The 26,308-nt window shown below is 43.8% G+C and overlaps 1 protein-coding gene across 6 annotated transcripts in view; it reads left to right on the top strand.

The window, feature by feature from the left end:
- The window catches only part of rims2a (regulating synaptic membrane exocytosis 2a), a 163,296-nt gene extending 137,696 nt beyond the window's left edge, over positions 1-25,600 (top strand). For 3 of the 6 annotated variants that reach the window (XM_085366164.1, XM_085366165.1, XM_085366168.1), the window contains 6 exons: positions 569-813; positions 24,135-24,276; positions 24,439-24,551; positions 24,669-24,770; positions 24,908-25,047; positions 25,397-25,600. In XM_085366164.1, coding sequence (XP_085222290.1) covers positions 569-813; positions 24,135-24,276; positions 24,439-24,551; positions 24,669-24,770; positions 24,908-25,047; positions 25,397-25,600 — 946 coding nt within the window. Of the gene's footprint in view, positions 1-568; positions 814-21,404; positions 21,550-24,134; positions 24,277-24,438; positions 24,552-24,668; positions 24,771-24,907; positions 25,048-25,396 lie in introns of those variants that run through there. The other 3 variants (XM_085366167.1, XM_085366166.1, XM_085366169.1) reach the window with 2 other exon arrangements.
- The last annotated feature ends 708 nt before the right edge of the window (positions 25,601-26,308 follow it).

The raw sequence follows: 26,308 nt of genomic DNA, 5'->3' as shown, positions 1-26,308 counted from the left end.
GCAGCTTTGAGCGCTTGATCACAACTCTTACCTACTTGTGGATGTCCGTGAACTTTTCATTTAATAAATTAATACTTTGATTATTAAATTAATACTCAGAATAATACCAGAGTCTTAGTTGATTAGTGTCTTTAGACATCTTAAATCAAAAAACGAAATAACCTAACAGATAAAATGCAGAGTATTAACTCTATGTTACTCCCGATTTCCCAAACGGCTTCAAAACTTTTACAAACCCATTTACAGAGCTGGAGAGTAGGCTATGGTTGGTCTTTCGCTGCATGAAAAGGCTTTAGAATATACACTACATCAGTGTTAACCTCATCTATACTGTAAGTCATGAACTCCTGTACCTGAACTCTGTCCTTTTCTCCTTTTCACCCCACACCTTGTCATCTACTATCCCTCTCCTCTCCTCTTCCATCCTCTCCTTCTGTTTCCTCCTCCATCATCTCTCCATTCACATCCCCCTCCACTGGCTTCCTCTCTCCCCTTCTCTGCCCTGTCCTCTCTTCTCTGTCTTCACCTGTCCCCTTCCCTCCCCCCCATCTATGGTGGTGGCTGACAGTGACTTTGCATCCAAAATGAAAAACAGGCAGATGGGCTCATCGGGTGGGATGAACATGACCAAGAGCACAAGCATCAGTGGCGACATGTGTAACCTGGAGAAGACGGACGGCAGTCAGTCGGACACGGCGGTTGGCACGGTAGGCACTGACGACAAGAAGAGGCGCTCCAGCATTGGTGCCAAAATGCAGGCCATGGTTGGCATGTCGCGCAAGAGCCGGAGTACCTCTCAACTCAGCCAAACAGGTAGGGCATCCAGTCACACAGCCAGCGTGCTCCCAGTGTTCAGTGTTGCATCTGTCCCGTGGCCTCTCGTTGTCTCTGTGTTGACTTTGCTTCGTCTCGCTCTGTTCTTGATACCAAGTACTAATTCTTCTATTTCCAGTTTCCCCTCAGATTTCTTTTTTTTTTTAGTGCAAGGGCTTTGAGCTGAAGAAAATACTGTTAACAATGTTTTCTCTTTTCTCTAGGTAACAGTGAATTCAACTCCTCTCTCCCCTTTTTGCTTACCTCCCTTTATTCTTTTCTTTGATATTTTACTCAGTTTGAGTTGTCCTTTCCGAGCCCAAAGCTGCTCATTTGTTGTGCTTATGATGTGCAAATTTGTGTTTTCATGTTTTCATTCTGGGAAACTGGATTTGATCCTTCCAAACACAACTAAAACACAATTTTCAATATTTGTCACATTTTTTTCGTTTGATGCTCTTTTGACTGTGATTTTTTTTTTACTATTGCCATCTGCAGTTGTATTTGTTTCCGGGTGCACGTGAGAACATGTGAGACCACGTGCACGTGCAAGATATGAACAAGAAAGGGTGTGTTGTAGCTGAAAGTAGTAATGTGTATTTTTCTGCTGTGGAAAAGGGGCTTTCGCTATTCTACACTTTGCAAGGTGTTCTGTTTTTTGGGTTTGGTTTTTTTTCCATCTTGCTTTCTTTTCAAAATTGCTCATTACCTGGTGCCACACAGTGTGAAAAAACAGCCTAGCAGGTGGTGTGCAGCGAAGTTTGTGGATGACAGATTGGAGTCTGGTCTTTTCATGCAAAGGTCAGGCAATTCGTCCACTCCCCCTGCGAGGCTGTGACCGTATCTATTCATCTCGCCTATTCAACCTTAAGGTGGCCAGTAATCACTTCTGTCCATTAGCGCTTTCTCCAATACCACAGCAGGGGGGGTGAATGCATGTGTATGATGAGGAGGGACGAGCGAGAAAGTGGAGAGATGGTACGCTCACGTGGCGTTGTGCTAGGGTTGCCAACTCCCTGAAAAATAAATAAGGGACACCTCGTGGCCAGGGCCGGGCAACCCAGTTGTCTTCACCCTTCCCAGTGTGGTAGCTCTTTTTTTGTGTGTGTGAAATTATTTTTTAACCATTTGACTTGAATTTGATTTAAGCAGATGCATATTCTTTGTGATATGACCATATAGGAAACAAATGATCATTTAGCCATTTATTTTTAGCTCAAAATGACAACATTAACACAGTAAAACAGGTCTCTTTCTTAAACAGAAGCCTGTCATGCTTAACTTTTGAGAATATAAGTAAATCTTTCTTTAAAAGAACTGTCCTGCTTAACTTAAAATTATATAAATTAATAGAAAGCAATAGAACGAAAAATATTCTTGTAACAGTGCACATATAGTGCATTTAGTACAGTTGGCTTCAGTTGAGGTATTATTTCAGCTTTTCTAATGCTAATCAGCTGCTCCTGTTTGTAAACCCGCTTGTTCCCATGATTACGCACCTTAACTCATCATCATTATTCATCTATGTATTACTTTTATGTATTATTCATCTATTTGTTGTAATCATCCATCCTTGCAGTTGTTTATTACACAAAATAAATTATATTATCACACTTCTGGTCACATAGCGCTGATATTCACCGCACATGCCCATATTAACCTTAACCAGAGGGTTTAAACAACAAACCAGTGTTTACATACCATATCTGCTTCTGCCGTGGCCTGGTGGACAAAAAATTGGTTAAGGGTTCCCCGAGCTTTCACGCCCCTCATGTTCTTCTTGTGCCCACCACTAGAAGCATGCCTATGGAAAAAGTGCGCCGGCACACAGTGCAGTGCGCTTTATAGGTGTTATCGTGCACTTTCCCAGCCAGGTGTTTTCCTTTTCCCAGTCCTCCCTGTACTTTTGCAGCCTTTTTTCTTTTCTTTCTCTGAGGGGAACAAACATTGCTGCTCTAACGCTGGGCTTACACTGTGCGATTTTTGGCCCATTTTGAGCCGATTTTTGAGTCGTGCGACCGATTTGGTGATCGGCCCGATTTTGGCCTTCATCGTGCATCGTGTAGTATACGTGGGGTAACGAGAAGCGATTAACACCTCACGACCAGCTCCCGATCATCAATCGCTCGTGAGGGTGTCACCACAGCCGCTCACACTGCTCATGCGCAAACACGTAAACATCGGTGAAAAAGACGGCGCAGCACGGCTGTGCAGCGTGTGATCTGGACACAAGTGATGGAGGCACTTGTAGAACTTTGGAAAGCTCATCTGAGCCTTTTCGATGTGGCATCACAAAATTATCACGACCACAACAACCGTGAAAATAGTTGGATTTACACTGCTGCTCAATCACAGCTGCCTGATCATGTTTTTCATTAGCAATTTAGCAAAGTTGATGGTGGTGTGTCTGTGTGAGTGAAAGACAGAGAGAGCGAGCGACAGATTTTCTGTTATAACCTTCATTTTATGGAGGCACAGTGTGAGCACTCAGGTCGCATCAGAGCATCGGGCCGTATAGTGTGAGACCCTGCATCGTGACCTGCAAACTTCTAATCCCTGCGAGTCAATCGTGCAGTTTGAGCAAGAGCTGAATAACGTGACTGAAAAAAATCGCACAGTGTTTGCCCAGCTTTAGGTGTACTGTCATCCGAGACGTGCACCGCAGTGTCGGCGTTTGTTTCCCTGTTGGCCATGCTTGTTGTTGTGGTCATCTGTTGTCTTCCGGTATTTTCTCCGCAAGCGACCTTTCCTCGACCAATGAGATAATCTGAATTGTCATACTCGAATTGTCATAAGTGTGCTGTCAGCTCATTGGTCACAAAGCAGGAGAGGGGCTGGGAATTATGTTTTCAAACAAAGCGTTAATTCCATTAACATTTATAGACTACTTTTGATTCTCACTGTATTACGGGACAAAGTGCGTCCCTTATTAGCTCAATACGGGACGTGTACTTTTGTTTCTAAATACGGGACGATTCCGTTTTTTAAGGGACGGTTGGCAACCCTACGTTGTGCTGTCCCCCACCCCTCCCTGGCTCGTGATTTAACTGGCACATGGGCTGCTGCCTTATCTCTGCGGGTTAATAACGGTACTAACTGTTAATCACATCAATATGACAATTAGCCCGTCTTTGCAGCTATTATACGATTTTTATCGTATAATAGCTAGGAGATGCTAATGTTTTTGACAATGAAGAAGGTTTTTGTTGCTGAATAAGATGAACCCTCTGAAGTTCAATTTTGAGACCAGTAGAAACAAATGGCATTTATTCTGACTTTTATATAGATACAGATTTTGAAGATACTCATTTTAGCAGACACATGAACATACTTTCTTTCCTAGTGCGTACAGAGCACATACTGAGCAGCCCGGACCTCCTCGGGCTATCAATATTTTACTCATTGCTTTTAAGTGCATCAGAGGGAGTTAGTAAGAGTGTGCATGCATCTCCCTTTCAGTATCTGTATTTGTTTCTGCACCAGCACGTACACTGCTAAGTTGCCTTGTGTCCTACTTTGTTGTGCGCTGTGCTGGGAGGCTCTTTGCCCGTTTCAAAGGTGCATTCAAAAGCATGGCTGATTTTTCTTTTTGTTTTTTTTTTTGGGGGGGGGGGGGGGGGTTGTGTGTGCAGTGCCAATGGGGGATGGGTAGATCAGCCAAGCAGCATGACTCTGGCTTTGACAAACACTGGTTAGTCAGGTGGAATGGATGTGCTCCCAGGTGACCGCCATGAGTAGTGTGTACAAATTTGGCAGCTCTGGCTCTCAGTCGTCATTCTCTCGGTCCACAGTGCAAGATGGTACACTTTACAGGAAGTAGGAGTGCTTTAATATGCTTAGACCAACAACTGCTAACTGCTGCATAAATATGCTACCTGAAGTGATGGAAATTTACTTTCTTAGTTCTCGGGGTTGTAACAGGAACTGAGTGAGCAGTACAAAGCAAACAGTGGACACATGGGAGTCAATTTTATGAGTTTATTTCTCTTTTTCTTTGTGTTCATTCTGAAAACAGTCACAGTCCTTGCATGCTTGGCCAGTTAAGCTGATTCTAATTCAGGCTCAGGTTCAGTAATGCATCAAGAAATGCTTTTTAATCACTAGTTAATTAGATGTTAAGAAGAAATAATTACCTCCTGCAATGAAGTTATGTTTCTGGCAGTATTTGTGTGTGTCGTTAAGCAGGATAGCTCGAAAAGTTTTGAATGAATTCTGATAAAACGTGTAAAGTGGGGTCTCGTTAACAAGTCATTCTAATTTGACTCACATCCACCAAGGTCTTCAAGCTCCACTCAATGATCTATTGGTTAAAAAATGTTTTATATCATCAAAGAACGTATTGTTGAGAGAAATAAAACGAGCTGCCTGTTTTTATATATACTATAGTATAATATTGAATATTAAGCTCAAGATATTCATGTTCAGTTACTTACAAATCAGTAAATTTCAACCTACGTAATGTTTGTGCAATCAACCTAAACATCTGTCACGGTACCCTTATCTGATTTTTTTTTTACCACACGCAGAAGACTAAATGAATATATCCATCCTTTCTCTACGGCTTATCCTTGTCAGGGTCACGGGGGGCTGGAGCCTATCCCAACTACCTTGGACAGGACAGGCTAACAAAAATGAATATATAGAAAATACAGTATCATTCCCTTACAAGTAAACACTATCCGGAGAGTGGCAGAGGTTTTCGCTCTTGTTATACTATGTTGTTACTAAGCAACAGCGAATTGTTGAGTTTATTTGTTAGTTTACATTAACTTTAAATGTAAATTTTGAAATACTTTTAAAAAACACTATTAGGCTTTTACATGCAATCATGTAAGGCATTGCCACTCAATCATTCATCAACTTGACTTATTATGTTAATTTATTTTTTTATCCTTTCTTCTATCCGAGGGAGACTGGGGACATTGAGTCCGAATGGACCATGTTCAGCGTCTCCATTGCCGAAGCTGCTGCATTGAGCTGCGGCCGCAAGGTGGTTGGTGCCTGCCGTGGTGGTAATCCCCGAACCAAATGGTGGACACCAGAGGTGAAGGGAGCCACCAGGCTGAAGAAGGAGTCCTATCGGGCTTGGTTAGCCTGTGGGACTCCGGAGGCAGCCGACAGGTATCGACAGGCCAAGCGGAATGCGGCTCGGGCAGTGGCTGAAGCAAAAACTCGGGTGTGGGAGGAGTTCGGAGAGGCCATGGAAAAAGACTTTCGGGCTGCCTCGAAGAGATTCTGGCAAACCGTCAGACGTCTCAGGAGGGGAAAGCGGTGCTCTACCTGCACTGTGTATAGTGCTGGCGGAGCGCTGCTGACGTCGACTGAGAAAATTGTCAGGCGGTGGAAGGAATACTTCGAGGACCTCCTTAATCCCACTGACACGTCTTCCGAGGAGGAAGCAGAGTCTGGGGATGAGGGGAATGACCCGCCAATTTCCGAGGGCGAGGTCACTGAGGCAGTTAAACAACTCCTTGGTGGCAGAGCCCCTGGTGTTGATGAGGTCCGCCCCGAGTTCCTGAAGGCTCTGGACGTTGTAGGGCTGTCCTGGTTGACACGCCTCTGCAATGTTGCGTGGAGATCAGGGGCAGTACCTGTGGACTGGCAGACCGGGGTGGTGGTCCCCATCTTCAAGAAAGGGGACCGGAGGGTGTGTTCCAACTACAGGGGGATCACACTCCTCAGCCTCCCTGGGAAAGTCTATGCCAGGGTGCTGGAAAGGAGAGTTCGTCCGTTAGTCGAACCTCGGATACAGGAGGAACAATGCGGTTTTCGTCCTGGTCGCGGAACACTGGACCAGCTCTTTATCCTCTCCAGGATACTTGAGGGTGCATGGGAGTTTGCCCAACCAGTCTACATGTGTTTTGTGGACTTGGAGAAGGCATTCGACCGTGTCCCTCGGGGTGTCCTGTGGGAGGTGTTGCGGGAATATGGGGTGTCTGGCCCATTGCTACGGGCCATTCGATCCCTATACAACCGTTGCAAGAGCTTGGTTCGCATTGCCGGCAATAAGTCGGACTCGTTCCCGGTGGGTGATGGGCTCCGCCAGGGCTGCCCTTTGTCTCCGGTTCTGTTCATAATTTTTATGGACAGGATTTCTAGGCGCAGCCAAGTGGCGGAGGGCTTTCGCTTTGGTGGCCTCAGAATCTCATCTCTGATTTTTGCAGATGATGTGGTTCTGTTGGCTTCATCGGGTGAGGGCCTCCAGCTCGCACTGGAGCGGTTCGCAGCCGAGTGTGAAGCAGCGGGAATGAGGATCAGCACCTCCAAATCTGAGGCCATGGTTCTCAGCCGGAAAAGGGTGGAGTGCCCACTCCGGGTCGGGGATGAGTTCCTGCCCCAAGTGGAGGAGTTCAAGTATCTCGGGGTCTTGTTCGCGAGTGATGGGAGAAGGGAGCCGGAGATCGACAGACGGATTGGGGCTGCAGCTGCAGTAATGCGGACGCTGCACCGGTCCGTCGTGGTGAAGAGGGAGCTGAGTGTAAAAGCGAAGCTCTCAATTTACCGGTCGATCTACGTCCCTACCCTCACCTATGGCCACGAGCTGTGGGTAGTGACCGAAAGAACGAGATCGCGGATACAAGCGGCAGAAATGAGCTTCCTCCGAAGGGTGGCTGGCCTCTCCCTTAGAGATAGGGTGAGAAGTTCGGCCATCCGGGAGGGGCTCAGAGTAGAGCAGCTGCTGCTCCACATCGAAAGGAGCCAGCTGAGGTGGTTCGGGCATCTGACAAGGATGCCCCCTGGGCGCCTCCTGGGTGAGGTGTTCCAGGCATGTCCCACCGGGAGGAGGCCCCGGGGCAGACCCAGGACACGCTGGAGAGATTATATCTCTCGGCTGGCCTGGGAACGCCTTGGTATTCCCCCGGATAAGCTGGAGGAGGTGGCTGGGGAGAGGGAGGTCTGGGCCTCTTTGCTTAGGCTGCTGCCCCCACGACCCGGCCCCGGACAAAGCGGATGAAAATGGATGGATGGATGGATCCTTTCTTCTACACTCAACAAAAATATAAACGCAACACCTTTGTTACTGCTCCCATTCCCCATGGGATGGACGTAGAGACCTAAAATTCATTCCAGATACACAATATAACCATCCCTCCCAAACAGTGGTCACAAATCAGTCCAAATGTGTGGTAGTGGGCACATCTGCTATATTGAGATAATCCATCCCACCTCACAGGTGTGCCACAGCAGGATGCTGATCTGACATCATGAGTAGTGCACAGGTGTACCTCAGACTGCCCACAACAAAAGGCCACCCTGGAATGTGCAGTTTTTTTGCGCTATTGGGGGTCTGGGGACCCAGAACCGGTCAGTATCTGGTGTGACCACCATTTGCCTCATGCAGTGCAACACATCGTCGCATGGAGTCTATCAGATTGTCAATTGTGGCCTGTGGAATGTTGGTCCACTCCACTTCAATGGCTGTGCGAGGTTGTTGGATATTCGTGGGAACTGGTACACGCTGTCGTATACGCCGGTCAAGCACATCCCGAACATGCTCAATGGGTGACATGTCCGGTGAGTATGCTGGCCATGCAAGAACTGGGACATTCTCAGCTGCCATCTGCCCTGAACAATGTGAACCATGATTCATCCGTGAAGCGCACACCTCTCCAACGTGCCAGACGCCATCGAATGTGAGCATTTGCCCACACAAGTCTGTTACGGCGACGAGCTGGAGTCAGGTCAAGACCCCGATGAGGACGACGGGCATGCAGTTGAGCGTCCCTGAGACGGTTTCTGACAGTTTGTGCAGAAATTGTTTGGTTGTGCAAACCAATTGTTCCAGCAGCTGTCTGGGTGGCTGGTCTCAGACGATCTTGGAGGTGAACCTGCTGGATGTGGAGGTCCTGGGCTGGTGTGGTTACACGAGGTCTGCGGTTGTGAGGCCGGTTGGATGTGCTGCCATATTCTCTGAAACGCCTGTGGAGACGGCTTATGGTTGAGAAATGAACATTCAATGCACGGGCGACAGATCTGGTTGACATTCCTGCTGTCAGCATGCCAATTGCACGCTCCCTCATTGCTGTGGCATCTGTGGCATTTTGCTGTGAGACAAAACTGCACATTCCAGGGTGGCCTTTTGTTGTGGGCAGTCTGAGGTACACCTGTGCACTACTCATGATGTCAGATCAGCATCCTGCTGTGGCACACCTGTGAGGTGGGATGGATTATCTCAATATAGCAGATGTGCCCACTACCACACATTTGGACTGATTTGTGACCACTGTTTGGGAGGGATGGTTATATTGTGTATCTGGAATGAATTTTAGGTCTCTACGTCCATCCCATGGGGAATGGGAGCAGTAACAAAGGTGTTGCGTTTATATTTTTGTTGAGTGTATGTGCATTATGTTTTAAGCTTGACAGAGATGCAGTTTATTTCCTAAACACCTCAGTAAAGCAGCTTCCATGCAGATAAAAAAAAGCAGATAGTTAAACAGTCTAATGTTGCAAGCTTATTGGAAATCCATCTACATACTTTCACCACATGTGTATTTCTTCATAAACTTTCCTTCCAACTCGCCTCTGAAGAGGGCAGCCTGTAATTTCAGTGTAATTGCTATCTGTGCTGCTGATCTGCAGGTGGGATGCTTTTTCATTCCTTCCTTTTTCTGTTTGTTAATATTTTAATTTTAAATATTGTTTTCAGCCTTATGGTGTTGTGAATCCACTTTAAATAAAAAAACAAATTTTGTTCCAGTTGTTTACAACTTTAGCTGATGTGAGGTAATGGCTTTATAAAACACTTCATACTCATTAAGCCCCTGAAACCATTTTTGTAGCATGGCTGGTAGCGTTTTACCTGATAATAAATTTCTCTTGTGTCTCCCCACCCCCACCTGTCCTCATTATGTTTCACATGCAGTTGCACAGCGATCTTTGTGACTCACCACCGGCCTCTAAGTATTAAGGCTGAGATGATGATCAGTCAAACAAAAAAGGCAACAGTGGCCGAGGTAGCCTGCAGTGATATAGAAATAAGGAATATGTGGAATCAGTGGGAGGGATTTAAGTATGTTATATGATACGTTGTCAGTAACATCTAGTTTCCTGTTCCCCTGAATGCAGCCTGGAGTGTTCCAGCAATTTATTTATTTTTTCTTACGACCCTGAAAGAAACCTGACCAGATTTGACCTTCTCTTTTTAAAAATCTGGAGATAAATTGAAGTGTCTGTTCTTTTTTTTATAGTTATTTTATAATGTTTCTCCCTAAGACATTTCTTTTGATGCTCTAAAAGTTATCTGTAAACATCTTGTCATGTAACCGTCCTATTTTTGCTCCTAGAAACTGAATTATTTTGGTGACCTCAGATTTAATGTTGATAGTGCACCTGATTCTGCAGTCACATAGCTGGGTAACTGACTAATGAAGATTTATATGGAGATATTTCATCCATGAAGAGTTGAAATATTCAGCGGCTTGAGTCTGGTCAGTAAAAGATTCAAAACTTTGCTTTGAGTACTAATCTTTGAGTGAACCTATAGCCGAATGTATACAGTATAGAAAGAAAGCGATGGCTGCCCCCCTTTCTCCCTCCTATTACACCAGGTACTGACGCAGTTTTGGACCTCCAAAATCCTCAGTCTGTTTTTGTATGTGGTGAAATAGCTGAACTTTGAGCTTTCAGCCAAGGTAATTTATCTTCGGTGTTAAGCTGGGTGCCTATCTCAGCAGCTCCTCTGCTAGCTGAGGCTGCTAATTAATCTCCTAGGGGGCCGGCGCAGACACACTGCTCTCAGAGTGATGCATGAATGGAACACAGCAGCACAGGTACAGCCCCAACCCTCTTTCTGCCTCACCTAGTCTTTCAGATCTTCTTGATCTTATTATATCTCTATCATTATTGTGTTTTCTACCCATCTTTCTCTAACCTCCTTCATTATTCCCTCTACCATCTCTTCTAGCTGTTCTTTTTCCCCTGCGTGTCCTCCATCATTCTCGATTTCAACAATTCAAAAGCGGCTTCATGGTTGTTAATCAGTCCAGGCACTCAGACAAGTCATCTTTGCATTGACCTAAATAACTGCTGATCTACTTTAGGTAGGATGAGGCTTTTGAAAGTTTCAGATTTGTTTCATGAATCAGCTGCAAGAATGAGTCATGATGGTCAGCAGTAGGTCCAGTAATCGACATGCAGCAGACAATAAAAATAAAACCCTCATTTCCACACATGACTCAGAAATGGCAATGGATGATGATGAAACATCCTGTTGTTAAAAGTTGTTCAGCAGATTCAGTTTACTAGTGCTTTAACTGAGCAAGAGGCAGCATTATGTAATTGACAGTTTTCATCTAATGACTGAACACGGTCGTCCATCTGTGAAGTCTGCGCTTATTCAGTCAGGCTTACCCGAGTAGCCCTAAAGCTTTACGCCACCAACATTTACAGGCACAGCGTTCATGGGTGTCCATTATAGTGCTTCTGCAGTTAGTACTGAAGTTGGTCTGGAAGTTGTTAAGGTTTACCCTCTGCAGTTGACAGTACGGATTTCTCATGGCTGGTTGTTGTATGCACCAGATGTCAGTTTTATATCTTCATTACATGATGTCCATAACAAATAAATCCCAGCTGCCAAGTCCCTACAGTGTAAATTACCCTGAAAAAATTGTTGTTATGAATTCTTTAATGAAGTCCCTTTGTGTTCTGTCTCACTTGGGATGATACTTAAACTCACACTTTAATTATATTATCCCCCAACTAGCGTACACAAAGTAAAAGGCATGCATTGACGTGGCCATCGGAGATCATAAAACGTCAGTGAAACTTAGCAACTTATAACTGATGCAAAGCAAGCAGGTATTGAATTAAATTGATCTTATCTCTGAGGCATTTGAAGTGACTTCTAATGCAGCTGTTTACCAACCTGACTGAATGGAAATACAGAAGACATTTACCTACAATACACAAACAGAGCAGCCACTAGTGACTTAAATGTCAGCTACCCAGTGATTTGCTTCGTAATTGGATGGGTCTTAAGTCTGTTACAGTGTGTTATACACGTTTTACAGTGTGTAGTGTAAACGGGTGATGGTTGTATAGTTGATTAAGATGAAACCCTAATGCGTTTTCTCATTATATTATGAGATCGTGGCTCAAGAGTTGGCAGTTCGTCTTGTAATCGGTTCGGTTCGAGCCCCGGCTCCAACAGTCTCGGTTGTTGTGTCCTTGGGCAAGACATTTCACCCGTTGCCTACTGGTGGTGGTCAGAGGGCCCGGTGGTGCCAGTGTCTGGCAGCCACGCCTCTGTCAGTGCATCCCAGGGCAGCTGTGGCTACAATGTAACTTGCCATCACCAGTGTGTGAATGTGTGGATGACTGAATGTAGTGTAAAGCACTTTGGGGTCCATAGGGACTAAGTAAAAGCGCTATACAAATACAGGCCATTTACCATAATATTACACTGTCACACTTCCTGGTGCTGGAACTGACGTCCACTTATGTGCTAAAGTTGTTTTCACACTTACGCAACAGTCCTGAACTTTTCTAAGACCTAACTAGCAGAAGGGAACATGGCAAACCTCCTGCACAGCTGGATCACACACAAGCTGGTCTTTAACCTGCCAGTTCCCAAGCTGCCAGCTATTGATGTGTGAACAGCTAATACCTGTCTGGTTTATTCATTGCTAGCAACTGGGCATCCTGTGGCCTGCCTGCTGCACACTCCTTCCAGGCAGCTACTTCAACCAATACAGAGTATTAATGGTAACACAAACACATGTGAAGGGGACTATTTCATATGCAAAAGAACAACTATGGACATAATCCTGACCCTTGACTGCTGAGATTGTCTAAAGTTAATGTCTGAAAAACAGTTTAAGAGTGCACAGATATCAGCTAAGAGAAGTATATGCTCTTTGTGTGTGTGTGTGTGTGTGTGTGTGTGTGTGTGTGTGTGTGTGTGGTGGGGGGATTGGGTGTTCTGACTGTAAATGATCACTCAGTCATATTGTTTATTCATAAGCTGTGATGTGAATTTCCGAGGTGGCGGACTAAACAGATTGTTTTCACACTGAGTGTGTGCAGGACATGGTGTCTCTCCCAGCAGACAGTGTATTTTGTCCTTTCTAAGCTATCAGCCAATGTTCTTGTTTTGAAGATGGTTTTTTTTCTTAATGTGCTCTTTATTCATCCATCCATCCATTTACTTCTGCTTATCTGGGACCGGGACGCTGAGGCAGCAGCCTCCTCCAGTTTGTCCACTCGGAACGCAAAGGCATTCCCAGGCCAGTCAAGAGATATAATCTCTCCAATGTGTCCTGGGTGTGCCCCATTGTCTCTCCCCCAGTGGGACATGTCCAGAACACCTCACCCAGTAGGCATCCTTGTCAGTTGCCCAAACCATCTCAACTCAGTCCTTTCGATGTCGAGGAGTAGCGGCTCGACTCTGAGCCCCTTCTGGATAGCTGAACTCCTCACCCTATCTCTAAGGCAAAGGCCACCCTTTGGAGAAAGCTCATTTCCACCACTTTTATCTCTCGCTCTCCCTCTTTTGGTCACTACTCAAAGCCTGTGACCATAGGTGAGGGTGGGGGCGTAGATGGACCAGTGCTGATTCTCATTCCCGCCACTTGTTGTGCTGTTTAAGCGTTGCATAATTCAGTTGTGATCTAAAGAAAATATGAAGAGCTGCCAGTGCTAGACTATTAAGCAATTAAGCTTCAGGAAATTAGCGAGTTATTTCAAAATGTTTTAACCTTGAACAATAAAGAATCTACACAATAAAAGCTTTTCAATTAAATTTAATTTCTTTTAACCCATATGGAAAAGATATATATAAATCTTATAAGGTTTGTATCTGTCTTGTGTGAAACTTGTATGAAAAGCATACAAGAGTGAAAACAGATATAAGATCCCTTGAAAAATTCTATAAATGAAACGTATGTTTTGGATACTTACTAAAACAATATATGAAAGTAATGAGAAAGTGGCTACTTTCATGAGTAAATCATATAAGCCTTATATGATTCACTATATGAAGTAAGCCAAATCTTAAGCAAATCTTTTATAAGTTTTTTCTATTTCTTTTCCATATGGGAAGTTTCATTATCATGTTCAGTGATTTTCTGCTTTGAGTAGACTAAAAACACACAGTGACCCTTGAAGGATGAAAGTACACATGATTTTTACAACTTTAAAAAAAAATGCTGAGTGTTGTAAATAAACAGTATCAGTCAAAAGTTCGGGTGGACTCAGCCATTCACATGACTGGTATGTAGGGATGGGTACCGGTATGGCACCGGTTCTGACATAAACGGTAGTGACCAGACCGAAAAGGAGCACACATTTCGGTGCTTTATTTCGGTGCTTTTTTTTCCTGAGATGTCATACACTTTGGATTCTAGCCAATCATTTTACGTTTCCGAGGATAGTAGGCGGGCCCAGGTACGTACGTTCTTTTAGAGCAGAGCTACAGATTAAAAATGCCCAAGGCGAAGCGGTCAAAAGTCTGGCTGTACTTCACAGCAAAAAGATGCAAACTCAGCAGCCTGCAACAAGTGCTTTAAGGTGACACTGTGATACTGTCAAAGGAGGTAACACCTCGAATCTGATGAAACACCTGGCAACCTATAGCATTTTGTTAAAAGCCGAGAAATGCACTGTATTTGATAGCTTGCTGCGAGACCTCACACCGTGCACATCTACTGCGGTTGTGGTGCCTGTTATCGGACCTGGAGTTAGCAACATCCCCCAAAAACCCGAAGAGGAGAGTCCTGGCCCCTAGCCCTGCCAGTGTAGCAGAAATGATGACGGATGATGATGCAGCAGCAGCCGTTCTTCTCTGCGTGAGTAGCTTAATGTTGTTCGTGTGTAATTTACGTTGAGTAGAATAACCACGTTATTACATGAATGCATGTAAGGTGAACTAGCAAACACCGTCGTAGTTACATACGGCTGTCTTCTTGTTTGATGGCAGATGCTCCCTTCACCCTGGCCAAAAAGGCTAAAATGACCAAAGAAAAAGTGGGAAACAGTTAAACACGAGAGGTTTTTAGACAAAGATTGTGTTTTTTCTATTGTTTAAGCACTGCTTCCAGCTAAGAGTGATACCATATATGCCCTATAGCTGCAGAAAAGGCTAACATTGTTATCTTTTTACAAAAAAACAGCTAAACATGAGAGGTTTTTGGACAAAGTTTGTGTTCTCCATTCTTTAAGCACCGGTTCGAGCACCGTTTAAGCACCGACACCATGTCAAAAGTACCGGTTTGGTACTGGTATCGGATAAATCCTAAACGATACCCATCCCTACTGGTATGTTATATGTTTGAGTCAAAGATTATTTGTCTTCAGGCAGCATCTCAGTTGCCCTTGCCTGAATTTGAAGCTTGGACGCAGTTTAAGAATACACTTGTACTGCCACGTCTCGCAGTTCAAGCACAGCACATTCTTCGCTCCCGCCCGAGCAGAGCTAAAATAGAACTTACACAATGCATTTTTAGATTTTTAGGCATTGCTAAAAATACTGTACTTCCTCTCCTGATTGTTTTTTTTTTTTTTCTTTAAATGTAGCTGTCAGTCAGAGAGGAAGTCTGATGAGGCATGTACTGGAAAAATACTGTGGTAAGGGTAGTCATAGAGTCTGGGCTGGATGCTTCTGTGTTTTATAAAAGTGGTTAAAGCAACTTATTTCCTCTTTCAGTCTGAGAGGTAAATAAGCTGTAGTAATATAATTGTTGCAATTTTTGCAATCTAAGGAACATATTGCATATGACAGTAGTTTGTTGTGACCGTAAGAGATGTCAGCAGTTTCTATCAGATCGTATTTGGATCTTCTTTCTCTTTCTAATGAGTTTTCCATCTGTTGTTGCTTCAGTGTTTGCACCACTGAGTGGATGGAGGCAGCCAGGGGACAAACTGTTCAAACGTCACCTGCAGAGCCTGTTTTAAATATTGCCTTTAGCCTGACAACTTCTACCTAAGGTGCAAAGTGAAGAGCAGGAAACGCTGTGTATACATGTGTGAGTGGAGTCTCCTTTCATATGTAGTAAACAACTTGAGGTGGAACATTATTTTATTTTGAGCACTTTTGATTGCGTTATGCATTTTTATGAAGTGTTCAGCCATTTAAGGTTTTAAGTTTGACTGGGCCTTTTCATATTCATATTTCAGTAAATTGTTTCTTTGCGTGCAGACATAACAACTGTGTCCAGACAATGTTAGCATCATGCTATTTTTAAAAAAGAGGAACCTTAAGAAAGCTAAAGATTTGTTTTGGGGGTTTTTTTGTACTGTGTACATGTCAAGATTGTGTCTTTATGTGTAGTAGCCAAAGATATTCTGGATGCAGCTTTAATATAATGTGAGGTGAGATTGGACATCACACATAGCTTCACATTCCTCATTATATTTGACTGAGACACAGGAGGGAAAGCTGTTTTTGTAGCAAGCGTGTTTATCTACCTTTGCACTGTATCCTTGTGTACATATTCACATGCTTATTGGTGTCTGTTTGCCTACGTCCATGCATGTGAGGGAAAGTGTTAGAGCCCTCCATTAAGCTCTGTTTACAGTGTGCAGGGTCAGAGTTGCTGTCTGATGCTTGGCCTGGTCTGAGCTCATCAATCACATCAAGACTTCTGAAGGCTTTGGCCTGTTAGTCCCGCCACCTCTCAGGCAGATTGTACACAAGGACTTCTGGGATATTACGGTCCTATGTTGTAGATTCTTCACATTCCTGCCTTCTGAGGTGCTTGTGATTTCCAGTTGTGTGGTCATTGTCTGGCAGATTTATCATAGTATAGAGCAAAGCAAGATATGTTCAGTGTTAACCAGCATTAGTCACAGTGTTGTGAAATCAGAGAGTAGTACGCTTATGACCTAAGATGGAGATGCTTTTAGAGGAAGGAGTGTCAAATACTTTAATTCTAAATCACATGAGCTAAAGGTCTGATGTCTTGTTTAACTGGCACCCCGATCACGTCAACGTTTAATAGAAAGGCCAGCCAATATTGGCTCCTGAAGTCTTTCGGCACGTCATTTATCTAACATGCAATCTGGTCTTGGTAACTGCAGCCACGTGTTTTTAATAAAGAGGTAAAGCAGCTAAAGGTCTAGTGACGCGACCTAGATTCTAACTACACTCTTACTACCAACACATTGCTGAGCGTGTTTAAAATGCTCTGATCTGTAATGAAGTCCTTTTTTTGTTAAGCACGATCTGTATTACCCAGCAAATAAAAGTTTCAAAGTTTCTTTTCGTACTTGATGCAAACTCTGTTTTCACAGTCCGTGAACACGCATCCACGTGCTGCATTAAGCAGATTAATGTTGACTGTAATTAAGCATATTTTTGTCTCCAGTTGCTGTGCGTGTCAGGTGAAGTGAAAATTGTTGCAATGCCTCTTTCTTTCACTATGTCACTGGTTGTGGGTGGACAGATAACAATAAACTGTGCCCAAGATACAAAATTTGAAGTTATCCACACGTGTCTAATGCATTGCTGGAGACACGTGCGCACGAGCCAGCTACAGAGGAGAGAAGAATTATTGTGGTCTGCTGTTATTGTTTTGGCAAAGCCATGACGTGAATCACCACTTTCTCTTAAGCAGTTAATGAGTAAGGGCACTTACTATATCTTTTTGCAGCTCTGGTAGTTCCGTATTGTCTGTGTCTGGCTTCAGTCTACCTCACAGTACAAGTACAATTCTAATGACCTTTTTTTGCTCTAGCAGAAACATACCAGAGAAGCCAAGTGACGAGTTTAGCACTATACTTAACGGTGATACTGTAAAGGAATCTACAGAGAACCTCACACTCCAAAACATGTGACTGAATTAAGGGAGTAATCATGAATGCCTTATTTTTTTTAGTCAATCCATTAATATTTGCACTTACACTCTCTTACATTTACACTCTGGCATCAAGACACAATTATGTTTTACTGCCAATAAAACAGCAGGCCCGTTATAGGTTCTGTCTACTTCTGTTTGCTACTGTTAGTAAAAATCACTGAATAGAGTGACGAATTGCTACTGTAGAGGAAACCGTGATTAGCATTCAGCTATTAGCAGTCCTAATGTGCTTTCCTTAGAAATATTCCTCTAGCAGGGTTTTGGTGCATACGCCGCTTTACAAATTGCTTCCCCTGTTTTTGGTCCAGCTAATATAATTAAGCAGGTCATACGAGTGAAATACACTGACCATATTTCATTGTTAATGCTAAAACATTTTACTGCAGTTTTTTGTATTTAAGTCCTTGGCCAAAAGTTTGCTAACATCTCTGTGTGGCTCTACATGGACAAAGCAAAGCTGAATTCAGACACACAGGTATCCTTACAGTCTTTGTTAAGGAATCTACTTTAAATTAGTACAACTGACCAGTTACTTTACATTGGAGGGAGTTGAACCACCTAAGGTAGATATGGAGTTTAGGCCCCAATTGCACAAGGATCGAGACTGGTTGGTAATTGTAAACATACACGGCAGACCCAGTGGCATTTTAATCATGTTTATTTCATCGGTTGTTGGACACACAGAGCTGCAGCTCTCCCGCTGCCAGCTCAACATAACAACAACCTTAATTCAGAGTCCCGACTTTTAAGCTGGCGTGGAGTGATTGCAGATGCTGCGCAGGTGCGTCCATTGCACCTGTAGCAGCATCGCAAACCACGCCCCGCCACAGTAATCACCAGTTGCTAAGGAATAAAAAGTTGCCAGAGGTTGCTACAGGTTGCTGGCCATTACTGTGAAATTGATTGTGAAACTCCAGTCACCCTGTCCTAAAGAGTGGTGACTTAGGGGGGGAATACACGTATTCCCTGATCTGTTTGAAACTGGTTTCCAACTTGTGAACTACTTCCCAACTACTTTTTAAGCAGTGGTGAAACTGAGATTGTTTATCTTCAAAGTAAAAGTCTCATCTCTTGAAATGTGTTGGTTTCAGTGGTAAGGCATAACTTTTACTTTATGGGCAAATATTCTCCATTTCTAGCTTGTGTTGCACTTTTTCCGAGCAGCTCCGTTGTTAGCTAGTGAGTCTTTGAAGTCTGTGTCTTCCAGAGAAATTACAGCCAACTCTGGCAATCTGCTAGCAACCAAAAGCAATCCTGGGGGGGGGTAAAGCATCCTCTTTCTGACTGACTTCAGCCAGAGACAGTCAACAACCTCAAGCAACCACTTGCCAACCTATTGGTACGATTTTCCCCAGTGATTGAAGGTTGCCATGTGCGTCTGAGGCCTCAGTTAAATTAAACTGCTTGGAAAACATAGTTCCAGGTTTCTTAAAAAGATAAAAATTAAAAAGATTAAATTCATATCATACAAATTTCTAGTCACATGCCAGCAATATCTCCACTTAACAACTTGAACTCATATCTGTTCATAAACTCAGTCATTAGACTAATTAGGTTTTTGACCTGCTGGCTTTGAGTTTATCTAAAGCAGGGATATCAAACTCATTTTACATAGTGAGCCACATAAAGCCAAGTTTGAATTTAAGTCAACCTGACCAGTAAAATTCCCCTTTGTGTTATACGTTTAATGGTGTTGTAGTAAATGAAAGAAATCTGTCAGCATGACTCTTTGGGCTAAAAGTGTAAGGAATAGGTAGAAAATAAGATTTTTCTATAGCAGATTGTGAAAAAACAGGAAAGTAATTCAGTAATTGAATTACTTTGGTGTGGCATGTCTATATCAGAAGGAAAAAGTCCAAAACTTTCGTCCACCATATTTTCTAAAGCCATTGAGTGGGCTGGCTTAGAGTCTCTGCTGGGCTGATTAAGGCCCCTGGTCCTTATGTTTGACACCCCCTGATCTAGAACTTAGCAGGAGATGACCAAAATCATTCAGCATCATCCAATTCATAGCTTTAAAATCACTTTAATAAAAAAATGTCAGCCTTCTCTTAGTGCTACAGAAGCAGCAAAATAACCACCAAAGAAAGTTGAATTCATCACACGGAGAAGATAACCTCTGAGCCTGGATCAACGATCAGAAACACAGAGCTACATCATCATCATGAGGGCAAAGATCAGAAGTTTTCTGATAAAAGTTTAAACATTCTCACGGTTTGAATTCAGAGAAGCGCCTACCTGATCCTTAAATGAGTTTGTGGTTCATATTAAATCAAGTGTTTGTATTATAACTGTGTGCTCTTCTCCGATTCCCCCTGTGGCGGTAAACGTGAAGAGTTGTTTTGTCAGTGGTGACCTAGATGAAACCCGCAAATGGACATTAAGTGGCTCCTTCGTGGAAGTAGGTTGCAGTGTCTCAGAGAGAGGAACTTTTGCCTCTGCAGTAACACCACAGGGAGCTTCCTATATTTACCGTGGTGCAAAGAAAGTGCCATAATTGTCTTGTCCTGCGCCTATTCTGCCACATTCATATTGAGAACAAAAAAGCAGGACTGCTGGCAGCATGTCGGGGCAGCACAGTTTCTCAGGATTTATGCTTGAACCTAATGCGGTGGTGACAGCTACCAGAGAAGCTGGAGTTCGGCTGAAAGTCGTGCATTTGCTTTGAGGTATCACTCACAGCTGATGCCGGTGGTACATTCATGAGCCACTTGAAGGACCACCGGTGAAGAAGTCCTTTCAGCGAGCAACGCTGTTGAGTCTCTTGGCTCTCAACTGTTTAAAATAAGCTGACCCCAGCTGTCCACAAATGGCAGAAATGGAATGAAGAAAAAGAAAAGTTAATATTTAGAAATGTGAGGCTCTAATTCAAACAAAGAGTCTTTGTGGCTGTTTAAAAGTTTGTGATGGATGACGAGAGCCATACTTTCTTGTAACGTGGCTGTGCCACAAAGGGACGACAGACGAGAGGGGTTTCAGGTCGAGCTTTTAACGTTGTTTTTCCCTTTCGTTGACTTTCTTGTCTGTGAGAAACAGAACTCCTCCTAACGCAACACAGCTGTGAAATCACGACCGTGGAAAAGAGTAAAGTGAAGGAGCAGAGTTTGGCACGTGAACTTTGAGTGATCGCCATGTGGCTCGTGCGTTCTCATCAAGTAGCAGGACTGTTGGCAGGCCTAATGGCAGCTTATTTTCACTGGCCTGTGTGCACAAAATGGGGGGAGAGGGAGGGGTGGGAGGTAGAGGATGGGAAAAAAGGAAAATAGTAGTGATGAACGGAACAAAGGGAACAAAAGAACAAGCGCAGAGAGAAAAATGAAAAAGCAAATGACAAAAGTAAGGGTATGAAAAAAAATACTGCTGAGAAACGGAGTGGGTTAGGGAGGAGGGGGGGATCAGTATCTCTGGGTAGAGCTTGTTCACCCGCAGAGCCTGCCGAGGTGCGTCTGAGCAGCCCGGCCCTCTGATTGGCGGAGCGCAATGCAGCGCTCTCCCCTCCCCCCCTGAAGAAAGAGGTGCAGCAGGAACGTCAGACCCAGACAGCACAAGACTTGACTACTGAAGCAGCGTTTTTCCAAAGCTCTACCTAGGATGCAGTCAGCAGAGCATCTAGGGATAGACTAGATGCCAGATCCCTCTCCTGTTACAGCAGAGCATCTTCTACTGCTAGCCTTAGGAATCCATCGAATAGTATAGATTGGAGATACATTTTAAAGCTTTTATCAGCCAGAAAGGGCAAAGCTGACGCCTTGAGCATCGAATTCACCGCATTGAGGAGGACAGCCACCAGTCACCATGGGCAGGCAGGGGAACGATACCTCTCCTCCGGCTCCTGGGATGCGTATCCAGTGTTCCCAGAGCAAGATGAGCCTGTCAGCATCATTCGAAGCGTTGGCTGTCTATTTCCCCTGCATGAACTCCTTTGATGAGGAGGACGGAGGTAAGATGACAGGCGGGGAAATGTCACAGCCAAAGCTTCCTGCTGGGGGGGTAAACAGTGCGGCTTAAACTAAAAGATGGCGGTGAGCAAGGGGAGATAGATTTAGGATGAGAGGGAAGCTGCAGAGGTACTGGCATGGGAGAGAACTGGGACGTTGGAAAGTTCAGAAATGTTATTAGCTCAATTAGGATGTTTAGCTCAATTAGTCTATTTCAGTAAGTGTAATGTGTTATAAGGCTTGAGCTGTCCATACTGTGCATGATCTGGTTATATGATGACATAAAGCTTAATGTGCAATTTCATCTGTGGGTGGTCAGTTTATCATCAGTTAGTTGTGGGCCAGTCACACTTCTTTCTGCATCTGTTGTTGCTGCTGCCACCAATGGTGGTGTTGTCAAAATGGAACCGGTCTGTTTGCTTACAAATGGCACTCACGCTGGTCTAAAAACCTAATTTGCCCCGCATGACTGTGACTCTGATTCTGTGGATGAAAACAAAGGACTCTGTATTTGGAATGAATCCCTCTTTAGTATTTAGTTGGAAGTAGTGCTTCTTTTTCTTTTTGCTTAGAACCACAACGTTGTTCTGACTGTCACTTCAAATTTCCTAAAAGGTAGCGTAACGCCTACTGTGTGTATTTATAGCTCAGCCTCACAATCACTTCTTGTTCTATTTGCAGTTGTATTTACAAAAGAAGATTTGCAGTGCGCGTGATCTATTCTTCTGTAGCTTTATCTGGCAACATATTTTCTGCCACACTACTCACCACTCCTCCTTTTTTTTTTAGCTACAATTTCACACTCACTTAAACTCACACTTCCACCATTGGCAGCTTCCCTAGACTCGCTGTCTTTTCCTGATTGGCAGGGTCGCAATTGGAGGGCAGCAAACTTATGGAGATGAGCCAGTTTGTCTCGTTTTGACGCCTCTCCTGCTTCGCGGTTGCTGGATAGTTTATAAAAGTAACTTACTCTCCGACATACACTTATAACAGTCTAATCTTTATCTTATCTGCCACTGCTTTTAATGCACCTCTGTATATTTTTGTCTATAGAGCGGATACATACAGCGTTTATTTGAAATGCATTGGAACAGTATTTAAAGCACTCAAATAAGATCACATAGTGCTTGATATAGTGCAAAAGCTGCATAAATCCAAGACTGTGCCTTGTAACTTGTGTCAAAAGCAGAAGAGAATTACCATTAATAAATCATGTGTTTTTCAAGTTCGTTGATAACGTCTGGCTGGCCACTGAATGACAGCGGAGGTCTGCTGCAGACGTCAGAGACGACCTTTGTGGCTGCTTCTCTTATTGTAAAAAATGTGAAGAGCAGGAAGAGGAGGCGGAGGCCAGCTGAATAACTGAGATTTCAAGGCTGAAGAGCATCATGCCTGTTTTATGTCTGTGTGAGGCACAAAATGATCCATTTTTTTTTATCTTCAGTTCCTCCTCTACTAAGGCAAACAAAGGAGAGAGGAAGGAGAGTAAAGACTGCAAGGCCTATAACTGGATTAGGACTGCTGAAGCCTAGAAATTACTCATCTGCACAAACTTGCAAAATATTAGAGAGAAATTACATAAGGTCTGTGAACGGCCGGTTTTTGCACCCTGTAGTAATGAGCTGAAGCTTTGTGTATAGTACCTCTGTGTTATTACCTTCATCAGGCTTTGCAGGGATTTTCTGACCAAATAGTGCTAAATTTGATTACACAGAAGAAGAAGAAAAAAATTAATCCCATACCTGCAAAAGGCATGAAAACATTTAGTGATGGTTGGATCACCCCGTAGCAGTGCACAATTAAATGTTTAGAAAGGGACATGTTTTCAGTTTAACACAGCTGCATGTGTATGTAGAAAGCTCATACGGAGGTTTTTAGAACTAACCTATAATGTTTCACTTCATTTGAATCTCTTGAGGAGCTTCTCAGCACATTAGGCTTACTGAAAGTAAAAGACAACTTTTTGCCAACCTTTTTTTAAATGGGATATGAAAAGTGTGCGTGTGTGTGTGTGTATATATGGTAGAGCAGACATACTATACTTTTGAGTTGTGTGTTTGTAAGCCGCAGGCGTGTCCACATTGTGCCACACGCACGCGGTCAGGTGGCGATGCGCAGCGGGAGGCTTAATGGAGAGAATCAGCTTTCTTCTTGGATCAGTCAGGATGGTGGGTTTGGGTTGGAGGGGTGGGGATGCATAGACAGTGGATGTTTGTAGGTGAATTTGCTCCCAGAAGTCCCCCATAGGCAGTCGGTGGCGCAGACTGGAGGAAGGCTGCACATAGTGTTCCTAATATCGATCTTTTTAAAGAGACGGCAGTGCTCTGGTATAGAATTTGAATTCACTGAGGTGCGCTTTGTTTTCAGAATCAGAATCAGAATACTTTATTAATCCCGAAGGAAATTCGTTTTCTCCTGAGGAAAGATTTATGTACGAGCCGATTAAAGCGTTCGTACACCAGTGATAATCCGCGCAAATGGTTCTCGCCGTGCGACTCGCATCCCCCCAGTTCAGTGTTGTGGACTGACAATTCTTCTCTCTCCTTCTCTGTCATTTGTGTCGTGCGTGTAACTCTGTGTTCAGAAGCGGGAGGTAAAAAGTTGCGCAGCACTATCCAGAGGAGCACAGAGACAGGCCTGGCGGTGGAGATGAGAAGCAGGATGACTCGGCAGGCCAGCAGGGAGTCCACAGACGGAAGCATGAACAGCTACAGCTCCGAGGGAAAGTAAGGAGACATGCACTTGTGCTCTGCGGACGATCAGAAAACTAATTCAGCAGCTTTTATATACACGAAAAATTCAGAATTTCATTTGGTAACTTATATCAGGTTCTAGTCTAACTATAAACACCTGGTGTTTTTATTTTTTTTTCTTTGTTAATGTTTCAGTCTCATCTTCCCTGGTGTGAGGCTGTCCTCAGATGCCCAGTTCAGTGACTTCCTGGATGGTCTTGGCCCTGCTCAGCTGGTTGGGCGACAGACATTGGCTACTCCCCCTATGGGTGAGGACAGTTATCCTTTTTTTTCCTTTTTTTTTTTTTTTACAGAGATTTGTAGCTTGAAATGATGAAAGCTTCACTTCAGACAAGTTAAAATCTTCAGTTTTGTTGGTTGTTTAGGAGACATCCAGATTGGCATGGTGGAGAAGAAAGGTGCACTGGAGGTGGAGGTCATCAGAGCCCGTGGCCTTGTGGGAAAACCAGGTTCCAAGGCACTGCCAGGTAATCAAAGCTACTAAATGTGCTAGTCTATGTCAGGTATTCACAGAGTGAATAAAGGTAAGCATGACTTGGTTGCGGAAAGAGAAAAGGAAACCTTTCAAAAGCTCATCTCTCCTTTACGCTTTCTTGATTTCCAGCACCGTATGTAAAGGTCTACCTTTTGGAAAACGGAGTCTGCATAGCCAAAAAGAAAACTAAAGTAGCAAGAAAAACCTTGGATCCTCTTTATCAGCAGCAACTGCCGTTTGAGGAGAGTCCAGGAGGGAAGGTTTTACAGGTAAGAATGTTATTCCTTTAGACTGCAACAAAGTGTCACAATTAGCATTTCTCCTTGCAGTCTGCTGGCCTCAATGCAAGGTCACACAGCTGATACGGTTCTGCACATCAGATTGGCTTTTTCATATAAAAAGCTATATAAGTTGTATTGGGGTTCATCTGATTGTTGGGGTTTTCTCTGTATTATTGTATGGTCTTTACCTTACAATATAAAGCACCTTGAGGCAATTGTTGTTGTGATTTGGCACTAAATAAATAAAACTGAATTGAATTTTGACCAAGACTGTTGACTTCATTTATCTTTCTAAACTTGCTCCATCCTTTAAAGTTTTTTTCGTTCTTGTTTGCAGGTCATCGTATGGGGTGACTATGGACGTATGGACCATAAATCATTCATGGGAGCAGTTCAGATACTGTTAGATGAGCTGGACCTGTCCAACATGGTGATTGGCTGGTACAAGCTCTTTCCTCCTTCCTCACTGGTGGACCCTACTCTGGCCCCACTGACAAGAAGAGCTTCCCAATCCTCACTGGACAGTTTCTCTCGATCATAGCAGCGTGTGGACTGATAGCGTTGTTGTAGCAGCCAGTGTTGCGATTACAGGTCACGCCCCCCCCGGTTACACTGCATGCTTGATGTTGTGTCTTCTGAGCCTGTTTCTAGGGGTGCAAACGTGATCCTGTGTTTTGAGCAAAAACGTCACGCACACTGTGCATGTGGCGAAGCGTATCGCGAGCGCCTGGTAGCAGGGATTGCCAGGTGTTGTTGTTGTTGTTTGGAGGAAGCCGGAATGAACTCCTTAGCACGAGGAATCCGTCAATTCCAGGTTTTCATCCAATTCGAAGCCATGGGGGTCAACACTGGGAACCTCTGAATGAGTTCTACAGAAGCCCTTTTCGAATGAAAAATCTGTGTGTTGCTTGATTTTATTTTTTTTCCTGTGTCGTTTTCATTTCTTTTATTTACTTTTTTCTTTAAATGTCAGTGTACTTGTCTCTGAAGGGGGTGACAGTGTTTCTAACCAGATGCTTGGTCACGCCACGCCAACAGACCTAGCCGTGTAGATGGAATTTTCGAGACCATCACTTTGGGTGAGGTGTGTCCCAGCTTGTAACCACACTCCCACAGACCCCAAAAAGAAAAAACCCTGCATACTCTACATATATCTACCCGTTCAACCCATACTGGTAAAGCACCGTAAAAGATTAATCAAATGCCACTTTAAAGTGGCTGCCCTCAACACCCCCTTCCCCCAAAAAAT

This window comes from Diplotaxodon limnothrissa, linkage group LG11 (assembly GCF_057381915.1).
Source record: "Diplotaxodon limnothrissa isolate DT_005_m linkage group LG11, D_limnothrissa_male_GT1.1, whole genome shotgun sequence".
NCBI classification, from domain to species: Eukaryota; Metazoa; Chordata; class Actinopteri; order Cichliformes; family Cichlidae; genus Diplotaxodon; species Diplotaxodon limnothrissa.
Note: the sequence above shows the minus strand (reverse complement) of the source record. Positions and strands in the feature narration are given on the sequence as shown.